The sequence below is a fragment of the Eutrigla gurnardus genome (genome assembly GCF_963514095.1).
Source record: "Eutrigla gurnardus genome assembly, chromosome: 4".
NCBI classification, from domain to species: domain Eukaryota; kingdom Metazoa; phylum Chordata; class Actinopteri; order Perciformes; family Triglidae; genus Eutrigla; species Eutrigla gurnardus.
Window position 1 is genome coordinate 23,078,161 of NC_139918.1, and position 21,001 is coordinate 23,099,161.

The 21,001-nt window shown below is 39.7% G+C and overlaps 2 protein-coding genes and 3 long non-coding RNA genes across 9 annotated transcripts in view; 3 read left to right on the plus strand and 2 right to left on the minus strand.

Annotated features, from left to right (window-relative positions):
- The window catches only part of LOC311012197, a 41,596-nt gene extending 38,558 nt beyond the window's left edge, over positions 1-3,038 (plus strand). For both annotated transcript variants that reach the window (XR_014597014.1, XR_014597015.1), the window contains exon 2: positions 2,914-3,038. This is a non-coding gene — a long non-coding RNA (uncharacterized lncRNA). The remainder of the gene's footprint in view (positions 1-2,913) is intronic.
- On the minus strand, positions 273-15,002 carry LOC311012182 (uncharacterized protein). 2 transcript variants are annotated; one of them, XM_084007533.1, is made up of 6 exons: positions 14,845-15,002; positions 5,319-5,402; positions 4,548-4,737; positions 3,628-3,726; positions 3,459-3,517; positions 273-2,870 (listed from the first exon to the last, which is right to left on the minus strand). In XM_084007533.1, exons 3-6 carry the CDS (start codon positions 4,662-4,664, stop codon positions 2,783-2,785), a joined length of 363 nt encoding a protein of 120 aa, XP_083863659.1. In that variant the 5' UTR covers positions 4,665-4,737; positions 5,319-5,402; positions 14,845-15,002; the 3' UTR covers positions 273-2,782. The 2 variants fall into 2 exon arrangements, with proteins under 2 accessions (XP_083863659.1, XP_083863658.1); XM_084007532.1 differs by lacking the exons at positions 5,319-5,402; positions 14,845-15,002 and having other exon boundaries at positions 4,548-5,081.
- Positions 8,761-9,470, plus strand: LOC311012195. The gene is made up of 3 exons (XR_014597012.1): positions 8,761-8,904; positions 9,001-9,099; positions 9,303-9,470. It is a non-coding gene; the product is annotated as an uncharacterized lncRNA (long non-coding RNA).
- On the minus strand, positions 9,938-19,571 carry LOC311012183 (uncharacterized protein). 3 transcript variants are annotated; one of them, XM_084007534.1, is made up of 5 exons: positions 19,243-19,566; positions 18,276-18,371; positions 18,128-18,165; positions 17,528-17,543; positions 16,773-17,141 (listed from the first exon to the last, which is right to left on the minus strand). In XM_084007534.1, the coding sequence occupies exons 1-5, from the start codon at positions 19,492-19,494 to the stop codon at positions 17,085-17,087; spliced, it is 459 nt and encodes a 152-aa protein (XP_083863660.1). In that variant the 5' UTR covers positions 19,495-19,566; the 3' UTR covers positions 16,773-17,084. The 3 variants fall into 3 exon arrangements, with proteins under 3 accessions (XP_083863662.1, XP_083863660.1, XP_083863661.1); XM_084007536.1 differs by lacking the exons at positions 16,773-17,141; positions 17,528-17,543 and adding an exon at positions 9,938-10,016 and having other exon boundaries at positions 19,243-19,571; XM_084007535.1 differs by lacking the exon at positions 16,773-17,141 and having other exon boundaries at positions 17,164-17,543; positions 19,243-19,549.
- LOC311012198 lies at positions 15,918-16,735 on the plus strand. The gene is made up of 3 exons (XR_014597016.1): positions 15,918-16,153; positions 16,250-16,339; positions 16,544-16,735. It is a non-coding gene; the product is annotated as an uncharacterized lncRNA (long non-coding RNA).
- Positions 19,572-21,001: the final 1,430 nt, after the last annotated feature.

Below are 21,001 nucleotides of genomic sequence, written 5' to 3' on the forward strand. Positions count from 1 at the left end.
GAAAGTAGGCCTAACTCAATAAGGACAATATCAGTCATAATCAATCTAGAGATGGCCTCTGATATTGACTAATTAGCTGGATCGGATATCCATCGGATATGAATGAGGCCGATCCAGCATTCCGATCCAGTCATTTATTTTGAATTACTATCATACACAGCAATACAGTTACAGTGATCTAGTCACTTCAATTCTATGTTTGCAACACCGGTGACGTCATCAAGCTGAGCACGCACAGCAGCTAGTGATGAGCAAACACAAGGCAAGGCAAGGCAAAGCAAGGCAACTTTATTTGTATAGCACATTTCATACACAAGGCAGTCTCAAAGTGCTTCACATCACAGAAATGTCATACAATAAAGTGAAAAAAATAGAAGGATTAAAATAAAATAAAGGCAAAATTAAAATGCATTGAAAAACCCTCATTAAAACCAGCCAATAATAAAATAAAGTTTAAAATTTAATAATATTAAAATAAAATAAAAAGAAATCATTAAAAACAAGAATAGAAAATACAGTGCAGCATAAGAAGTTCACAGAGAGTATTGATTACTGAAAGATAAATATTCAGTCTTGATTTAAAAGAGCTGAGATTTGCAGCACACCTGCAGCTTTCTGGAAGCTTGTTCCAGATATATGGTGCGTAAAAACTGAAGGCTGCCTCTCCATGTTTGGTTCTGACTCTGGGGACACAGAGCAGACCTGTCCCAGATGATCTGAGAGGTCTGGATGGTTCGTAGCTAAGCAGAAGATCAGAAATGTATTTTGGTCCTAAACCATTCAGTGCTTTGTAAACCAGCAGTAGTATTTTAAAGTCAATTCATTGACAGACAGGGAGCCAGTGTAAAGACCTGAGAACTGGAGTAATGTGATCCACTTTTTTGGTCTTAGTGAGAACTCGAGTAGCAGCGTTCTGAATTAACTGCAGCGGTCTGATTGACTTTTTAGGGAGACCTGTAAAGACACTGTTACAGTAGTCGAGCTTGCTGAAGATAAATGCATGGACAAGTTTTTCCAAATCCTGCTGAGTCATAAGTCCTTTAATCCTTGATATATTCTTTAGGTGATAGTAGGCTGGCTTTGTAACTGATTTAATGTGGCTGTTTAAGTTCAGGTCTGAGTCCATGACTACGCCTAAGCTTCTGAGTTTGTTTGTGGTTTTTAGCATTACCGCTTTAAGCAGGGTGCTAACTTTTGACCGTTCTTCCTTGGCTCCAAAAACAATGATTCCAGTTTTGTCTTTGTTTAGTTTGAGAAAATTCTGCTGCATCCAATTATTGATTTGCTCAATGCATCTAATCAGTACTGGAATTGGACTATAGTGCCCTGGTGGTATTGTTATGTAAAGTTGTGTATCGTCTGCGTAGTTATGGTAACATATTTGTGGTTTTTCATGATCTGAGCCAGTGGAAGCATGTAGATATTGACAGAAGAGGGCCCAGAATAGAGCCTTGGGGGACTCCACATGTAATTTTTGCCTGCTCAGATGTAATTATCTATAGACACAAAGTAGTCCCTGTCCTTCAAGTAGGATTCAAACCATTTTAATACTGTGCCAGAGAGTCCCACCCAGTTTTCCAGACGCAGACAAAGAGCAACATGGAGCAAGCGCCCGACCGAGCCAAGTCTGCTATTTGGAAACATTTCAAAGTTGATACGCCAACAAGTCTGACTGCAACATGCATTATCTGCAACGCAAAAGTTTCGAGGGGTGGTGATAAAGTTGGTAAATTCAACACCACAAACTTAAATAAGCACCTCCAAAAGTACCATGCTAAGCCGGCAGAGAGTACAACAAAGCAGCTAACTTTGGTGGATGCACTGCAAAGACGGAAGAAACTGCAAGCCGGCAATGTGAAAGCAACCAACATAACAGAGAAGGTTATGGAGTTTATTGTTTTGGATTCGCAGACCCTCTCTGTTGTTGAAGACGAAGGATTCCGCCGCCTACTTGAACATCTTGAGCCAAGTACAATTTACCATCTCTAAAATATTTTTCTGAGACTGCTCTGCCTGAACTGTACAAGAAAGTGAGCAAACACATATCAGAAGAATTAAAGGATATAACATCAATGAGCTTCACCACAGATATCTGGAGCTCCAACGTGTGCCCCATGACACTTTTAAGTTTAACTGCACTGTCTAGACGCGAGTTATTCACCTCACAGCGCAATGCTACAGGCGAAAAACTTCAACGGATTACACACCGGAGACACGATTTCTGTTTGATGGGTTCAGCTGCTATATTTTATATTAGTTTAGATTTTGAATATCTGTTTGCACTAAATGTTTACATGTTACTTCTGTATATTTTGTATTTTTGACCAAGTTAATTAAGCCACTTCTGTTTGATGGGTTCAGCTACTATATTTTATATTAGTTTAGATTTTGAATATCTGTTTGCACTAAATGTTTACATGTTACTTCTGTTTATTTTGTATTTTTGAACAAGTTAATTAAGCCATTGTTTGTTGGGTTTCAGGCAGCTGCTATATTTTATATTACTTTTTAAAATATCTGTTTGCAGTGCAGTGTTATTTTTTTTTTGTTGATGCTAATGTACACTTTATTTGTTAATAAATAATATTAAGTACATTTATATCTGTGTTAATTTGTTACCTTTTTTTTAACAAGGCTAAATGTTTAGGTCAAGCCTGATGCCTTCACTCACATGGCAAGGTATGTTCATTCATTCAACAGTAGTATCAGATCAGTATTGGGGATCAGATCGGTATCGGGTATCGGCCGATACTCTCAGCCCAGGTAACCCTATCGGATCGGATCAGGAAAAACTGGATCGGTTCTTCTCAATCCATCCATTGCCATATCCAATCCTCCGTCCATCCCTCATCCCACATCCAACAGGTGGTCTGGAGACAGAGAGACACGGAAAAGAGAAAGATATTTACTGAGCCTCACCTCCCCTTAGTGACTGTTGCTACGGCGTCACACATTAACGGACATGCCAGTGTTCACGTCATCAAAACAGTTGTGTGATTACAGAGTTTGCCATGTAAGCATTAAACTACTTGATGTGATGTTAGGTGTCCTCATTTTTTCTCTTTTCAGGCACTTCCACATTAGTTAGTGCCACGTCAGATTGGAGCTTTCATAATGCTAAGCTAGCAGGCATTTACTAGTTGGAAACTCAGAAGTAAACGTGTAAAGAGGCATGTTCTTGTATTGCAGCGTAGAAGAAGTTCACATTCAGAAGCAGAATAAACACATTATGTTTGTTTACAAAATATCAACTTTTACAACAAAAAATATTTGTATTGAGTTAAATAATCATCAGACATAAACTATAAGTATTTTTATTTATTTATTCTAAACACTGCTGATTGATAGTACAAATGATTTTGCTCTTCTTCTTCTCTTCACTATTTCGATGTATATTATAACTTGTACTCAAGCATGTTGGGTAAATATTTGTGTTCTGAGGAGGAAGAGTCTCTTACTTGGCTGAAGGAGGAGAAGGAGGAGGAGGAGGAGGAGGAGGAGGAGGAGTGAGATCGGACTGTAACAGATCATTGATACATTTCACAGTGGCAGATCAGTTCAAATGATTATATTTTTGAATGAACAAGATGGAATGGAATAAACTTTCAAGCGTGATTCAACACTTACACCACGTGATCCGAATATACATGCTCCTGGCCTCCAGTCACAATATCTTTTACGTCTGTTTCCAAATGTCCCTTTGTTTTGTCCCTTTGTTTTCTCCACCTGTAACAAATTGTAACTGTCATCTCCCAAAGAATTGCTGAACTCCAAATTGCAGATTCAAACGGAATCCAGGGGTCCGTAATAACCATCAAGCCTGGCGCACGTTTGATACTGTATGTGCATATGTAGCATTCTGTGTATATGTTTCTATAACTTATAGATGTGTTGCCTCAACCTAATTAAACCCCAATTGAAAACTGAAAAATCAAAAAAAAAAAAAAAAAAAAAGTATCATAATGAGTCAAATAAATGTAAATGTTGGATTCTCAACCCCCAGTCTCCTGGGTGAAATCCTTGAGTTCAACAAATTCACCCAACCTGCTACCTAAGTACACGTGGCTCTTTATACTAATATTACTACTATTACTTCACCTCCTTTAATACAACTTAATGTCGCTCTTTGCTGGGCTCCTTTCCATGCAACTCACAGTCTCCTAGGAACTACATTTAAACAACATTTGTGTAACAATAAATAGTTACTCAACAGCAGGCAGATGATGTTTTCTAGTTACATGATGAGATAATGTTCATTAACATATCTGGCAAATGACAATACTGAACATGGCAGTGAAATGCCCAATTTCCAAAAATATGTGATCTTGGAATATCTGTGCGAAGCGACAACAGGATTATTGAACATTTACAGGGTTATGTTTAGTCACCGGCATGGTTAAGGGGAGAAACATATCATGGTTCAATACAGAAAAAGTCACAACCACCTCTCTGAAACCTCAGTGATAAGTGTAGAGCTATTTTGCCCTAATTGCAAGCGGATCTTCTGACAATACAAGAGTCTTTTTACAGGCAGTGGGTCTTCTTACCAGATCAGGAGGCTGTTGAGGATCTGTCACCAGAGCGGCTCCATCAGCAGAAGTGAAGACTGTGATGAGCAGGAAAGCCTGCAGACACAAGAGGACCAGCAACGCACTTTTGTCCATGGCTGCTGAACTGAAGAGTTTGATCCAGCTCCTAAACACGCAGGTCTTTAAGTACTCACGGGCCAACCAACCACTTTTGATGGGGAGAAAGGGAAAGCAATTTAAGAGGGCGTATGCAGATGCCAGATAAGCCATCCATGTACGCATCCACACTTTAAAATGATTTGTTTAGCCACAACAATAATTTAACCATAATATGGACTTCTGGTGTGTTTAATTGATATATCTTCTTCCTTCCCCTGCTGTCCCTCCTTGGACATTTCCTGATCATATCACTGAAAATATGCCAGCAGGTTTATAGCGAAATTACGTTTGCCTGTTTACTTACATAACTGTTGTGCTTGCACAACATCATGTACAATCTCTCAGTTAGATAATACTGTATTAAAATGTTTGACAAATTTGTGAATCCATTTCCCAAGTTGGATCAGAAACATTCAGCTTTTAAACAGGAAGTCAAAGTAACTTCATTAGCTGTAACCTAAGAAAATAAGACCTTAAGGGCCAAAGATTAAATTAAACTGACAATCTGTCATAATTTATACAGAATATATATATAATGAGCAATATGTGTGTTTTTGTAGTAGGCTTTCATTTAATGTTAGTTTTAGTCAATACTGTAACCTAGCTGCATCCAGCTGTGCATCTCCTTACCAGATCGATAAAATGCTGTTGATGATCGTCCGTCAACAGAGCAGCTGCATCAGTGGAAGTGAAGGATGTGATGAACAGGAAAGCCTGCAGACCCAAGAGAGCCAGTAGCACCTTTTTGTCCATCGCTGCTGAACAGACCTCTAAACAGATCACATGTATCTAATGGATGCGATTGGAGGACAGGAGCTGCTGTCTGTTTATGCAATTGTTGTTTCACTTAAAGGTTGAGTAGGTGTTTCTATTTAGAAACACTTTATTTATTATTATTTGAAATTCTCGTAGCATACTGATAGCAATGAATAAATGAAATGTTCTGACATGAAAATGTTTTTAAAAATGTCATCTGTGGCCGAGGCAGGACTGTAAAAACCCGTCCAATCAAAAAAGTCGGATAGGAGAAAATGATTGGACGACCTGCCTCTCTGTTGATGCTTACTTCCTGATTGAGCACTCTGCTGATCTCAAGGGGTGCAGTCGAATAGTCAAAAAATAAGATCCTAACTCCTATTCCTATCTCCTATTCCTTGACCTCTGGGGAAAACGTCACGGGGTTAAGGAAAGGCGATAGTTGAACTCAAAAGTTCAACTATCGCCTGCAGTTCGTGACTCCACGGCACTGGTGCGAGTTGAAGTGGCCACTAACCGGGAAGAAATAGTGACCAATCGGTCAGCCATGGTCGGGATGCGCGCTGACCTCTCAGCACTTCGCGAGTTCCCGTCACGGAAGCGAGCTGAAGTTGCCAATAACCGGGAGGAAGTGGCTAAGTCAAGGGCAGCGAAAGCTGCAGAGTACAGTGAGGATTCATAAAAAAAATAAATAAATAAAAAGGGGGGGGCTCCCTCACCATCTCTCACCATCTCCAAAACTAGTACCTACACTGGACTTTATTTTTTATCTTTATTTTTACTTTTCTATTTTTAATTTTCTATTTTTAATTTTTACTTCTCTTTTCCCTCGGACCTTGTCTACATGTTGAGACTGTTGCTCTATTGTGATGAACAATATGGACATGTGTGCAGACACACACGTAATCTGTATGCACTGGACTTCAGCTCTCTGTACCACCTACTGCTGTAACATGTTATGTCAAATGTCACTAGGAAAAGGAAAAGTTATGTCAAATGAAAAATGCAATGAAAAGAAAAGATTCTGATTCTGATTCTATCCTGTGTGTAATGGGGGCGGGACTAGATAAGCCTTGGCTTCTCCCGCTTTCCCTTTCGGCCATGTGTATTTTTTGTTACTATGTGAAAATGATGTGTGATGATGATTTAACTGACATGCCCGAAATAAACAATAAACAAACAAACAAACAAACAAAAAAAAAGGATTTAGGAATAGCCGACCGCGGTGCTCAGAGAATCCGACCGGACTTTCACTAAGCTACGTCATTATAACGCGGCCGCTGATGATTGACAGCTGATGATCGGCACCGGCGATTGACGTGCGTCTGCGCTGGAGAAACTACAATAATGGACTACAAAAAACGCATCGTCCACTTCTCCACATGTTGGTTTTATAAACAGCTGGTTCACTGACCGGCTTCAGGTCCAGGCTCCTCCTTTCTGTTTGACCGGTTGCTTTATTTACGTTTTAGTTTAGTTTTAGCTGTATTTGTGGTTTTAGTTTCGTTTTTGTCAACATTCGTTTGTAACATGATTGAAATAAAAAACATTCGATTATTATCACTGTCCACACTCACTTATCAACACTTGTTTTCATTAACGGCCGAGGTGTGCAGCACTTTAAATGTTGCTCTCGCAAAGAATTGTGGGTCGGCGTAATCTCCTTTCCTTTCGCATAGGAAGGTCCGTTGCATCCTATGCTAAAGGAGCTCTGAAAGGAAGCATTGGAGCTCCTTTCCTTTGCATTTAGAGAATTCGAACAGCTCTTATCATGGCGGTGTAGAAGAAAATGTGTTACCTTACTTTTCTTATTTGTTTTTTTATATAATTAGTTCCTTTCTCTCTGGAACATCACATGTCTTGCTGAGCTGCACTCATTGTATGTAAGCCTTGTCATGTTGATGAAAAGACCCTCTGATCTGTCCCCCTTCCTGGACCGTCCCCGAAACACCTTCATCTCATACATTGATCAAGGCCCGATGAGTGACCCCTGTAGTGACATCGTCTAGCTTTCCCGAGAATGGTCACACCTTGTAGATATCAACAGATGTCTCTTCCTCTGCAGAGAGACATGTGTTGATTCAATGCAAATCCACTCATGACGCCTTCCCTTTTGTTCTCTCGACTGTTCTGTATAAATTCAACTCGGCCAGGCCATTCAAGAGACTGGATCTTCATAGATACACTGTGAATTTCTTTTCTCCACTGTCAGTGATTAAACCTCATTTGAACCAGCCACAGAATTGGACCTGAAGAGTTTCTTCCACAGCGGCCACTTGTTTACTTCCGGGTCACTTCTTCAGTTAGGAACCTTCCTAAGCAAAATAGACTATTCGACTGCACCCAGGCACTCGTATGGCTTTCTACGGGAGCGGCTTTGAACCGAGGTCTGAAAGAAGAGGGCGGGACTTTTTCGGTTTGATGATGCGTTCAAAGTCTCTGTGGTTTTTCCAAATTACCTAATCTACCATTAAGTTGTTTAGTTTTTAATCACAACATCACATTTAACTTTCATAAAATGGTGGGTGCACTTCAACCCGTTTGATGTCAGAGGATTTAATGTATTCATTGCTAACGGTGTGTTTCAAGGTTCAACATGTTCCTGAATAGAATCTCCTACTCAACCTTTAATGGAAGTTCAAGAGATCCACAATTATTATTAAAGAAGGCTCTGAATTAGTCAGCCAATCAATATTTGTACTTTTAGCTCTTTAATATATGTATTTTTTCTTTTAAATATGATGTAGGGCCTACCACTTCCTCTGAATGAAATCACAAAATGTACCCGTGTATTATTCTTGTATAACAAGATGAAAGTATCTCACCACCCGTTAAGACACCAGAATAAAGAAAATGACATCTACACTGTTACCCTCAGATGTCCTCTTTTTTTTTAAATCCTTGGCGGAGGCTAGCTGTTTCCCCATTTCCAATCTTTATGCTATGGAATGGTTATTTATGGATGGGTCAAACAAACACAGGACTTTCACCGGGGAGATTGCTGTTCATATAACTTATGTACTTCACTAATGCCACGTTATGTTAGTCATGAAATGAGCTAACTTATTTGAACCCAAATCACTATCTTTTCCTAAGTCTCATCAAGTTGATTTTCTGTGCAATACAGTGTCTACTCTATTGTCTCAGATGTAGTTCCTGTAGTTTATGTACTGTCACTGTAAAATAGACATATGGATTTAAATGTTCCTGTTATGACGCTGATGTTTAGTTAATGTTAACACAGTGACATGTCATGATGTAACTTCCTTGTAAGCAGTTGATAAGCAGTGAGTGTATAAAGACCTGTGTGTTTCACAAACGTCTCAAACTCTTCAGTTCATCAGTCATGGACAAATGTGTGCTGCTGGTCCTCGTGTGTCTGCAGGCTTTCCTGCTCATCAGAGCCTTCAGTGATGCAGCCACTCTGGCAGCAGACGATCACCAGCAGTCCACTGACCTGGTAAGAAAACGCACCGCCGCTATATAAATGTATAAATGCATTCAACACGTCGACACAGGAGAACAAGGCGCATAATTTAACTTCATGTTCCCAAAGGTGAAGAGAGGATCTTCTACTGTGGATTTAAGTCGGAGAATATACTATGAGATGCCATGAATATGGGGAGTCTTATTTGAGGGCCAATCAGAGAACTGGGTACGGAACTTGTATGATTTCTGAGTTTATCTGTTGTGTAAGAAAATCTACAAGAAGCTCAAAATGTCACGACAGAAATGTCAGCATCTTATTTTAGTTGCTCAGTAAAAAGGTGGATGCCAGTGATGCAAATGTTTTCTGTTGCAATTGTTGTTTCACTTATAATTTCACTAATAGTTCTGTTACTCTCTTGTTTTTAAAAGCCCTCACGCTATGGATACAGTTAGGAATATCTGTCTAAGGATCACAATTGTCTGAGGAGATGGCAACATGACGGCATCTGGCAGTTTCATTTCAAGCAACAGTATTTAAAAGTGAAGTGCAGTGTTTCCATGTGTTCAGTGTTAATGCGGCTTAATGACTTGTTGAAGTGGACATAAATGATTCTTGGCTCACATGTTTGTCTAGTTGTTTATTTCTAAATGAGTTGGAAGGAAAGTCATAGGACAGAAGAATTGAAGATCAAGGAAATTCATTTTCTGCTAACACATTGCAAATGTTAATCAATGTGTTTTTCAAGACGAGGACTGTTTAAACGACTTAATAGCTTAAATAAAAGTAAGTCTTAACCATTTACAGTTTTATTTGGCTGACACTTGGTGAACACTTATTTGAAGCAGAAGGCAGGACACCATCCTGTTACACAATTTGTTGTTTTGAACGTTTGGTATTTGGGGGAAACGCCTTTACAGAACAACCTTGCAAAAGAGAATGAGCTGTTCAAATTCAAATGTAATTTTTCCTTCAGTTTAGGGAAGCAAAATTTTGATTATCATCCAGAGATGGTGCAGTAACTGTTTGCCAGAATTCATGGAAGTAACTCAATATGGATAATATCAGTCAGAATAATGAATCAATAGCGATATCCAACCCTCTGTCCATCCCTCTCATGGGCCCATCGGACAGGTGCGTCTTGTCTGGAGACAGAGAGACACGGAGAAGAGAAAGAAGTCACAACATGGCTTCAACTAACAATGGAAAACTTCCTGTCCGAAATAGATTCACAGATCCTAACAATGTTATCAAGTATCCATGGTGTATAATTAAACATCTCTTAACTAAATATAACAATTTGTTATTGACAGCAAAATGCCGCAATGCTGCACCTGTCCACTAGTTGGCCTCAGTGTTTCTATGCTTTGTCACTCAATCACGTTGTCCTCGCGCACTTCATCATCCAATCAGACTCAGGCTTCCTCCAGGCACATCTACCGACTGTCTGTAGCTGCAGCATTTGTTTTCCTGCTGCCACATAAAACCGGAAGCACATTCATACTCAACTGTTCGATTCTGCTTGTATACAGTTCTATGTAAATTATCATCACGAAGTTTGAGTGACGCCAGATATCAGATCCAGGTCTAAAAGTATTATTCTCACGCAGTGCAAACCTACAACAAACGTGTCCAACAAATTCAACATACTTTTCAGTTAGAAATCTCCTTTAAAAATAAAATAAAATAAAAAAATCAACAAATCCTCCGCACTCAGAATCCGTCTTCTCTCACTTGTTTACTCGAACTTTCATCACTTCCATGTCGCCTATAAACCCTTGTTCCCAGCAGAGGAACAGTGGAAGTAGGCCCAGACCCGGATCAGGCTTGATCCTGATTTTCTCTCAGAAACCGGGACAGGCTGCACGGATCAGACCCGCAGCGGCAAAACTCCTCAACCAATGGAGGAGGAAATATTGTATAAGACCGCCTAGCAGACGCCTTACGACTTTGATTTATATATAAATATATAGATATATATTTTAGTAGTACTAGTTGCTTACGTGTTTTTGCTTTCGACTTTGTCCATGAAGGAGTCGCTTCCACCCAGCCCGAGAACTACAGACTATCGGTGAGTTTTCATGTGGTTCGTGATACTCTTGTTTTTCTTTCTTTTTTTAAAGCAAGTTATAAAATAAAATGCGCAGTATTTAATGGTATATTGTTGATTGTCAACTGCTTTCACAAAAACATCGTTACAATAATCGTTTATAAATTCTGTTTACATTTTAATCTGGTATTTATTACCGTTTGGATTATTTATTCTTTAACATCACAAGTTGTAATGCATGAGAACTGCAGAGTCGTGGTAGTTAATGTTAAGGTAAACAGTGCTTTGGCAATTAGTTTAATCTGCCCTCCTCTGGCACATCCAGGGATTCACTAGACACCCTGATCTGCTGTCATGCTGCCTTCAGTCATAGAAAAGTCCAACTCCTGCAGAGATTTCCTCCTCAGGAATGCTAATGCAGAAATCCCAACTGTGTTAATACCCCCGATTTACTGGTGAAAGTAGCTTGTTGGACGTCAAAATGGGTTTTAAGTGCTTATGGACTCAGTTGTGTACCTCCATAATACAAACCAGGAGGTTTTATGTGTGTGTGAGCTGCCATTAAATGCATATAATACAGTTAAAAGTGTTCATCTGAATTCACTGTCATGCAGTAGACATGCCAGAAGCCTTGTGATTACTCAGCAGGACTCTGAGAGGCACTTACACTGTTACCCTCAGATGTCCTCTTTTTAAAAAAAATCTTTGGCGGAGGCTAGCTGTTTCCCCATTTCCAATCTTTATGCTATGGAATGGTTATTTATGGATGGGTCAAACAAACACAGGACTTTCACCGGGGAGATTGCTGTTCATATAACTTATGTACTTCATTAATGCCACGCAGTGGCGTGGCCACCGGGGTGGCTGGGGGTGGCACCGGCTACCCCTGGAATATGATTGGCCACCCTGCGTGCCCCCATACCAGAGCTGCGGGGCTGCCAGGCCAAGGAGACCTGCCGCTACGCAAAAAAAAAAATCAATACGCTAAAAATAAACCACCAACCAATTCATTCATAAATCAATAATCATTTACATTAGGAGCGCCTAAGCGCAGCACAGTAGACTTGCTCCGCAAGACGCGCAGCCACAACAATCCTCGCCGCGCGCTCACGTGCTTGATGTTGTTCTGATGCCGCTCTGCCTTGTTAAACCACCACGATGTCGCTTTCTACTTTGAAAACACGGAAAGTTGACACTGTATTTTGATAAGCTGTTGCACTCTTCAGACTCGTGGTGTGAGCGGAACCGGACCGGTACCGGAACCGGACCGGTGCATTTATAAGAAAAATGCCGCTGTGTGTCTCCGTCCAAAATCCGCTTTCCTCGCGCTGCCTGCTCGCACAGATCCGCTCGTGCGCACATTCGCTGATGCAGGTCGAGTGTTGTCGAGAAATATATGCAGAGACGGCGCTCCTTAAAAACAACATCAAGCCATGTGTGTGTAGTATTAGGATGTGATGACGTATGTACAACCGGCTAACGGGCCAAAGCCTGTGTGGAGAAAAATGTAAATACATAAGCTAATCACACATGTTTTAAATTACTACACATAGACTCAGATGTTCAGGCTAGTGGAAAACTATTGTGAGGGTCAGAAACTGTGTCAGGGCATTCCATCTGTACGCCATACGTTGAAAACAGGAAACACAAGAGAGGATCACATTTGGGTCACACACACACACATGACAAGCTCATGATATACATCCCGACAACATACAATGAACGGACACATTGTGTAGCTGCACCCGGAAGGAGCACATGACAAGCTCATGATATACACCCGACAACACACAATGAACGGACACATTGTGTAGCCGCACCAGGAAGGAGCACATGACAAGCACATGATATGCATCTCGACAACATACACACACAATACATAGATGACAGCACCCGGAGGGATGGACCGTATGAGCCAGTGTGGGTGGAGATACCCAGCGCTCCAACCAGGCCGCGGCATGCTAAAATTACTCTCCGCCTGCATCTATAGAATGAGCCAATCAGACTCATGCGGAGTCTCTTGAAATACGCTGCGCACTCTGTTGTAAAGCGCCTTTTGAGTAAATTCAACCCTATGTTGAGTTGACTTTTAGGTCCGTGCACGTTTAACTGCCGGAATATGTTTTCCTGATATTTGTGCTAATAAAGCGCTGTTATTGATACAACCCATAGACTCTCCTCCTATATTCAAGCTTACTATTTTTTTCACAACACCTGTTTGGGCTGGAGCAGTGTGAATGCAAAGCCGCGGGGGACCCCCCGGGGGGCAACCGTGCCGGGGCACGCTACTGATCGCGCCCTTAGGCAGCCTATGTTAATAAAATAAGGATTGTTTTTGATAAGCTGTGGAACTCTGAGTTAACCTGTTTATGAATTTCTATGAACTATTAGGCTGTTGAGTAAACCTATAACTTATATTTTACTTGATAAAATAAGACAATATATGCACTCATATGTCGTTAGTTAATAGTTAATAGTGTTTTACAGTATCTGTAGCTATTAATGTGATGCTCCTCATTTTCAAGCCATATTTTTCCGGCCCCTAATTTTGGATCATTTCCATCAACCGGCACCTTAATAAGTCACTCTCTCCTTGAATCCTTGAAAACCTTGAATACACTCTGGTTGAACAAAAATGTTATAGGGAGAGAGAAAAACAGCAGGATAAAAAGGACTCAAAATATTGAGACTTTTTTTTTTACAATAAAGAAAAAAAAAGGCTGCAGATAACGGTGATCAAGGTATCAGTCACTGCATCCTGAATCAGTCACACTCAGACTCAAATACCACCTCTGCCACAATTAGGCTGGACTGTGGAATGGGCAATTTTTATTTAATCAGAATTATTATTTCAATTCTTTTTTATTACTTTACGTCTATTTTAATACTCTTTATTGTTGATGAGAGGAAGTATGGTTGTTGTTTTTATGAGCTAAGTTGAATCTATCTATCTGTCTATCAATCAAATAGGAAGGAATAGACTAGTAGCCTATAGCATAAGAAGTTTAAATGAACTGAACAGGATATGTCCACAATGTCAAGAAAGGCAGCAGGATGTCTTTAAAATTGATCACATTTGAATAAGTATTAAAAGTCCAGTTGATGTTATACTTGTATTGACATTTTGAGTAACTGATACAACATTTCCCAGGAACTTTGCATAATGATGAGGTTGAGGGCCCATCATCTGCAATTCAGCATTCTGCAGGTAGGCTAAATATTTAGCCTATATTTAAGTCATAATGGATAACCCTAAGCAATTAAATAAAAAGTGTGTTTAAATAACTTATTGATGCAATAATTGAATATTTCTTTGTGTGATCAGACACCTCCCCTAGTGATCAGTTGGATCACGAAGATGCAAGCCAACAGGATTCTCCTAGTCAAAGCTGATGTAATTCTCACATTAATGGCACATGTACAGGCAGACTAGTGCTTTGGTGTATAGTGAGACTGATTTGTTTAAGTGTATTTGTATTATTTGTGTTTGTGTCTAAGATCAAGACCAAAGGCTAATCCATAGTTTTCTAACATGGTGGTTTCTGTCTCTGTAAGTTAACGAAGACGTAAGCTTAGATACCAGTGAAAATTATAACTCAGCCTACTGTTTAATATGATCTAAGACTGTGGGGCATTCAAAAAAAAAATGTAATTTCAGTGTGCCACCCTTCCACAGTCTGTGCCCCTAGCTTGCCCCCCCAAGAAAAAAATTCTAGACACGCCACTGATGCCACGTTATGTTAGTCATGAAATGAGCTAACTTATTTGAACCCAAATCACTATCTTTTCCTAAGTCTCATCAAGTTGATTTTCTGTGCAATACAGTGTCTACTCTATTGTCTCAGATGTAGTTCCTATATTTTATGTACTGTCATTGTAAAATAGACATAGTCATATTTCTGTGAAATTTTGGATTTAAATACCTGTTATGACTCTGACGTCTAGTTAATGTTAACACAGTGACGTGTCATAATGTAACTTCCTGGGAAGCAGCTGATAAGCAGTGAGTGTATAAAGACCTGTGTGTTTCACAAACGTCTCAAACTCTTCAGTTCATCAGTCATGGACAAATGTGTGCTGCTGGTCCTCGTGTGTCTGCAGGCTTTCCTGCTCATCAGAGCCTGCAGTGATGCAGCCACTCTGGCAACAGACGATCACCAGCAGTCCATTTTTTAACATCACAAGTTTTAATGCATGAGAACTGCAGAGTCGTGGTAGTTAATGTTAAGGTAAACAGTGCTTTGGCAATTAGTTTAATCTGCTCTCCTCTGGCACATCCAGGGATTCACTAGACACCCTGATCTGCTGTCATGCTGCCTTCAGTCATAGAAAAGTCCAACTCCTGCAGAGATTTCCTCCTCAGGAATGCTAATGCAGAAATCCCAACTGTGTTAATTCACCCCGATTTACTGGTGAAAGTAGCTTGTTGGACGTCAAAATGGGTTTTAAGTGCTTATGGACTCAGTTGTGTACCTCCATAATACAAACCAGGAGGTTTTGTGAGCTGCCATTAAATGCATATAATACAGTTAAAAGTGTTCATCTGAATTCACTGTCATGCAGTAGACATGCCAGAAGCCTTGTGATTACTCAGCAGGACTCTGAGGGGCACTTACACTGTTACCCTCAGATGCCCTCTTTTAAAAAAAATCTTTGCCGGAGGCTAACTGTTTCCCCATTTCCAATCTTTATGCTATGGAATGGTTATTTATGGATGGGTCAAACAAACACAGGACTTTCACCGGGGAGATCGCTGTTCATATAACTTATGTACTTCACTAATGTCACGTTATGTTAGTCATGAAATGAGCTAACTTATTTGAACCCAAATCACTATCTTTTCCTAAGTCTCATCAAGTTGATTTTCTGTGCAATACAGTGTCTACTCTATTGTCTCAGATGTAGTTCCCATATTTTATGTACTGTCATTGTAAAATAGACATAGTCATATTTTTGTGAGATTTTGGATTTCAATTTTCCTGTTATGACGCTGATGTTTAGTTAATGTTAACATAGTGACGTGTCATGATGTAACTTCCTGGGAAGCAGCTGCTAAGCAGTGAGTGTATAAAGACCTGTGTGTTTCACAAACGTCTCAAACTCTTCAGTTCATCAGTCATGGACAAATGTGTGCTGCTGGTCCTCGTGTGTCTACAGGCTTTCCTGCTCATCAGAGCCTTCAGTGATGCAGCCACTCTGGCAGCAGACGATCACCAGCAGTCCACTGACCTGGTAAGAAAACGCACCGCCGCTATATAAATGTATGAATGCATTCAACACGACGACACAGGAGAACAAGGTGCATGATTTAACTTCATGTTCCCAAAGGTGAAGAGAGGATCTTCTACTGTAGATTTAAGTCGGAGAGGATGCTTTCGGAGGACAGGAGGATGCGGAGCCTTCCATCATGGGAACTGGGTACTGAACTTGTATGATTTCTGAGTTTATCTGTTGTGTAAGAAAATCTACAAGAAGCTCAAAATGTCACGACAGAAATGTCAGCATCCTATTTTAGTTGCTCAGTAAAAAGGTGGATGCCAGTTAATGCAAATGTTTTCTGTTGCAATTGTTGTTTCACTTATAATTTCACTAATAGTTCTGTTACTCTCTTGTTTTTAAAAGCCCTCACGCTATGGATACAAATAGGAATATCTGTCTAAGGATCACAATTGTCTGAGGAGATGGCAACATGACGGCATCTGGCAGTTTCATTTCAAGCAACAGTATTTAAAAGTGAAGTGCAGTGTTTCCATGTGTTCAGTGTTAATGTGGCTTAATGACTTGTTGAAGTGGACATAAATGATTCTTGGCTCACATGTTTGTCTAGTTGTTTATTTCTAAATGAGTTGGAAGGAAAGTCATAGGACAGAAGAATTGAAGATCAAGGAAATTAATTTTCTGCTAACACATTGCAAATGTTAATCAATGTGTTTTTCAAGACGAGGACTGTTTAAACGACTTAATAACTTAAATATAAGTAAGTCTTAACCATTTACAGTTTTATTTGGCTGACACTTGGTGAACACTTATTTGAAGCACAAGGCAGGACACCATCCTGTTACACAATTTGTTGTTTTGAACGTTTGGTATTTGGGGGAAACGCCTTTACAGAACAACCTTGCAAAAGAGAATGAGCTGTTCAAATTCAAAAGTAATTCTTCCTTCAGTTTAGGGAAGCAAATTTGTGATTATCATCCAGAGACCAGCTGGGGAAACGAGGGACAGAGTAAAACAAAATGTCATGCTTTTCATTGTTTTTAATCAGTGACAGATTTAATTGTGATAATACATAACACTTGTAGTTGAACACATGATGTAAAAAGATGTGAGCACCTCATTCAGTAGCAGTGAGTTGTCCTCTGTCATCACTGTTATCTTATGTAGCGATCGTATTTGAGCGGGAACGCCAACAACCTTCATTAAGTTTACTAACGGTGCTATCAGCTTAACAGGAAGTCAAATCGGAGCAGTGGGTGTATGTGATGTGACTGTGCAGTTACTGTTTGCCAGAATTCATAGAAGTCACTCAATAAGGACAATATCAGTCAGATCAATAAATCAGTAGTAATATTCAACCCTCTGTCCATCCCAATCATAGGGCCATCTGACAGGTGCGTCTGGTCTGGAGACAGAGAGACATGGAGAAGAGAAAGAAATTAGTGACTGTTTGACTGTTGCTACGGCGTCACACATTAACGGACATGCCAGTGTTCACGTCATCAAAACAGTTGTGTGATTACAGAGTTGCCATGTAAGCATTAAGCTACTTGATGTGATGTTAGGTGTCCTCATTTGTTCTGTTTTCAGGCACTTCCACATTAGTTAGTGCCACGTCAGATTGGAGCTTTCATAATGCTACGCTAGCAGGCATTTACTAGTCGGAAACTCAGATGTAAACTTGTAAAGGAGCATGTTCTTGTACTGCAGCGTAGAAGAAGTAAGTTCACGTTCAGAAGCAGAATAAACACATTTATGTTTGTTTACAAAATATCAACTTTTACAAAAACAAAAGATATTTGTATCGAGTTAAATAATCATCAGATAAACTATAAGTATTTTTATTTATTTATTCTAAACACTGCTGATTGATAGTACAAATGATTTTGCTCTTCTTCTTCTCTTCACTATTTCGATGTATATTATAACTTGTAGGTACTCAAGCATGTTGGGTAAATATTTGTGTTCTGAGGAGGAATAGTCTCTTACTTGGCTGGAGGAGGAGGAGGAGGATAAGTGGGAGCGGGCTGTGACAGATCATTGATAAATTTCACATTGGCAGATCAGTTCAAATGATTATATTTTTGAATGAACAAGATGGAATGGAATAATATTTCAAGTGTGATTCAACACTTACAAGTAATGCTAATGAACATCCTCCTGGCCTCCAGTAACAATTTCTTTTACGTCTGTTTCCAAATGTCCCTTTGTCTTGTCCGTTTGTTTTCTCCACCTGTAACAAATTGTAACTGTCATCTCCCAAAGAATTGCTGAACTCTAAATTGCAGATTCAAACGGAACAAGATGGCTGACACCCGGGTGTACATAGCATGGCAGGGACGAGCACCCAGGGGTCCATAATAACCAACAGTGCTGTTTGCACCCAGCCCGGCGCACGTTAGATACTTTTTGTGTATATGTAGCATTCTGTGTATATGTTTCTATAACTTATAGATTTGTTGCCTAAACCTATTAAACCCCAATTGAAAACTAAAAATCAAAAAAAAAAAAAAAAAGTATCATAATGAGTCAAATAAATGTAAATGTTGGATTCTCAACCCCCAGTCTCCTGGGTGAAATCCTTGAGTTCAACAAATTCACCCAACCTACTACCAAAATACACGTGGCTCTTTATACTAATATTACTACTATTACTTCACCTCCTTTAATACAACTTAATGTCGCTCTTTGCTGGGCTCCTTTCCATGCAACTCAGAGTCTCCTAGGAATTACATTTAAACAACATTTGTGTAACAATAAATAGTTACTCAACAGTGAGCAGATGACGTTTTCTAGTTACATGATGAGGAAATGTTGTTAATTAACATATCTGGCAAATGACAATACTGAACATGGCAGTGAAATGCCAAAAATATTTGATCTTGGAATATCTGTGCGAAGCGACAACAGGATTATTGAACATTTATAGGGTTATGTTTAGTCACCGGCATGGTTAAGGTGAGGAACATATCATGGTTTAATACAGAAAAAGTCCTAACCACCTCTCTGAAACCTCAGTGATAAGTGTAGAGCTATTTTGCCCTAATTGCGAGCGGATCTTCTGACAATACAAGAGGCTTTTTACAGGCAGTGGGTCTTCTTACCAGATCAGGAGGCTGTTGAGGATCTGTCACCAGAGCGGCTCCATCAGCAGAAGTGAAGACTGTGATGAGCAGGAAAGCCTGCAGACACAAGAGGACCAGCAACGCACTTTTGTCCATGGCTGCTGAACTGAAGAGTTTGATCCAGCTCCTAAACACGCAGGTCTTTAAGTACTCACGGGCCAACCAACCACTTTTGATGGGGAGAAAGGGGAAGCAATTTAAGAGGGCGTATGCAGATGCCAGATAAGCCATCCATATACATATGCACACTTTAAAATGATTTATTTAGCTACAACAATAATTTAACCATAATATGGACTTCTGGTGTGTCTAATTGATATATCTGCTTCCTTCCCCTGCAGTCCCTCCTTGGACATTTCCTGATCATATCACTGAAAATATGTCAGAAGGTTTATAGCGAAATTATATTTGCCTGTTTACTTACATAACTGTTGTGCTTGCACAACATCATGTACAATCTCTCAGTTGGATAATACTGTATTCAAATGTTTGACAAATTTGTGAATCCATTTCCCAAGTTGGATCAGAAACATTCAGCTTTTAAACAGGAAGTCAAAGTAACTTCATTAGCTGTAACCTAAGAAAATAAGAGCTTAAGGGCCAAAGATTAAATTAAACTGACAATCTGTCAATTTATACAGAATATTTATATAATGAGCAATATGTGTGTTCTTGTAGTAGGCTTTCATTTAATGCTGAAGCATGTTATGTCAAAATGTCATAAGTAAAAGAAAATGTTATGTCAAAATGTAAAATGCAAAAGATAAGAAAAGATTATGATGAAGATTTTATCCTGTGGTTAATGGGGGCGGGACTGGATAAGCTTTGGCTTCTCACGCTTTCCCTTTCGGCCATGTGTATTGTATCATTTTAACAAAGATGAAGTGTGATGATGACGATTTAATTGACATGCCCGAAATAAATAAGTAAATAAATGTTAGTTTTAGTCAATACTGTAACCTAGCTGCAGCCAGCTGTGCATCTCCTTACCAGATCGATAAACTGCTGTTGATGATCGTCCGTCAACAGAGCAGCTGCATCAGTGGAAGTGAAGGATGTGATGAACAGGAAAGCCTACAGACCCAAGAGAGCCAGTAGCACCTTTTTGTCCATCGCTGCTGAACAGACCTCTAAACAGATCACATGTATCTAATGGATGCGATTGGAGGACAGGAGCTGCTGTCTGTTTATGCAATTGTTGTTTCACTTAAAGGTTGAGTAGGTGTTTCTGTTTAGAAACACTTTCTTTATTATTACTTGAAATCCTCGTAGCATACTGATAGCAATGAATAAATGAAATGTTCTGACATGAAAATGTTTTTAAAAATGTCATCTGTGGCCGAGGCAGGACTGTAAAAACCCGTCCAATCAAAAAAGTCGGATAGGAGAAAAATAATTGGACGGCCTGCCTGTTTGTCGATGCTTACTTCCTGATTGAGCACTCTTCCGATTTCGAGCACTCGTATTGCTTTCTGCGGGAGCGGCTTTGAACCGAGGTCTAAACGAAGAGGGCGGGACTTTTTCGGTTTGATGATGCGTTCAAAGTCTCTGTGGTTTTTCCAAATGACCTAATCTACCATTAAGTTGTTTAGTTTGAAATCACAACATCACATTTAACTTTCACAAAACGGTGGGTGCACTTCAGCCCGTCTGAAGCATTACAACGGAGCACCAAAGGTAAACTAGATTGCTTGTACAGGGTTTTTACAGCGCTACCAAGGCCGCAAATGACATTTTT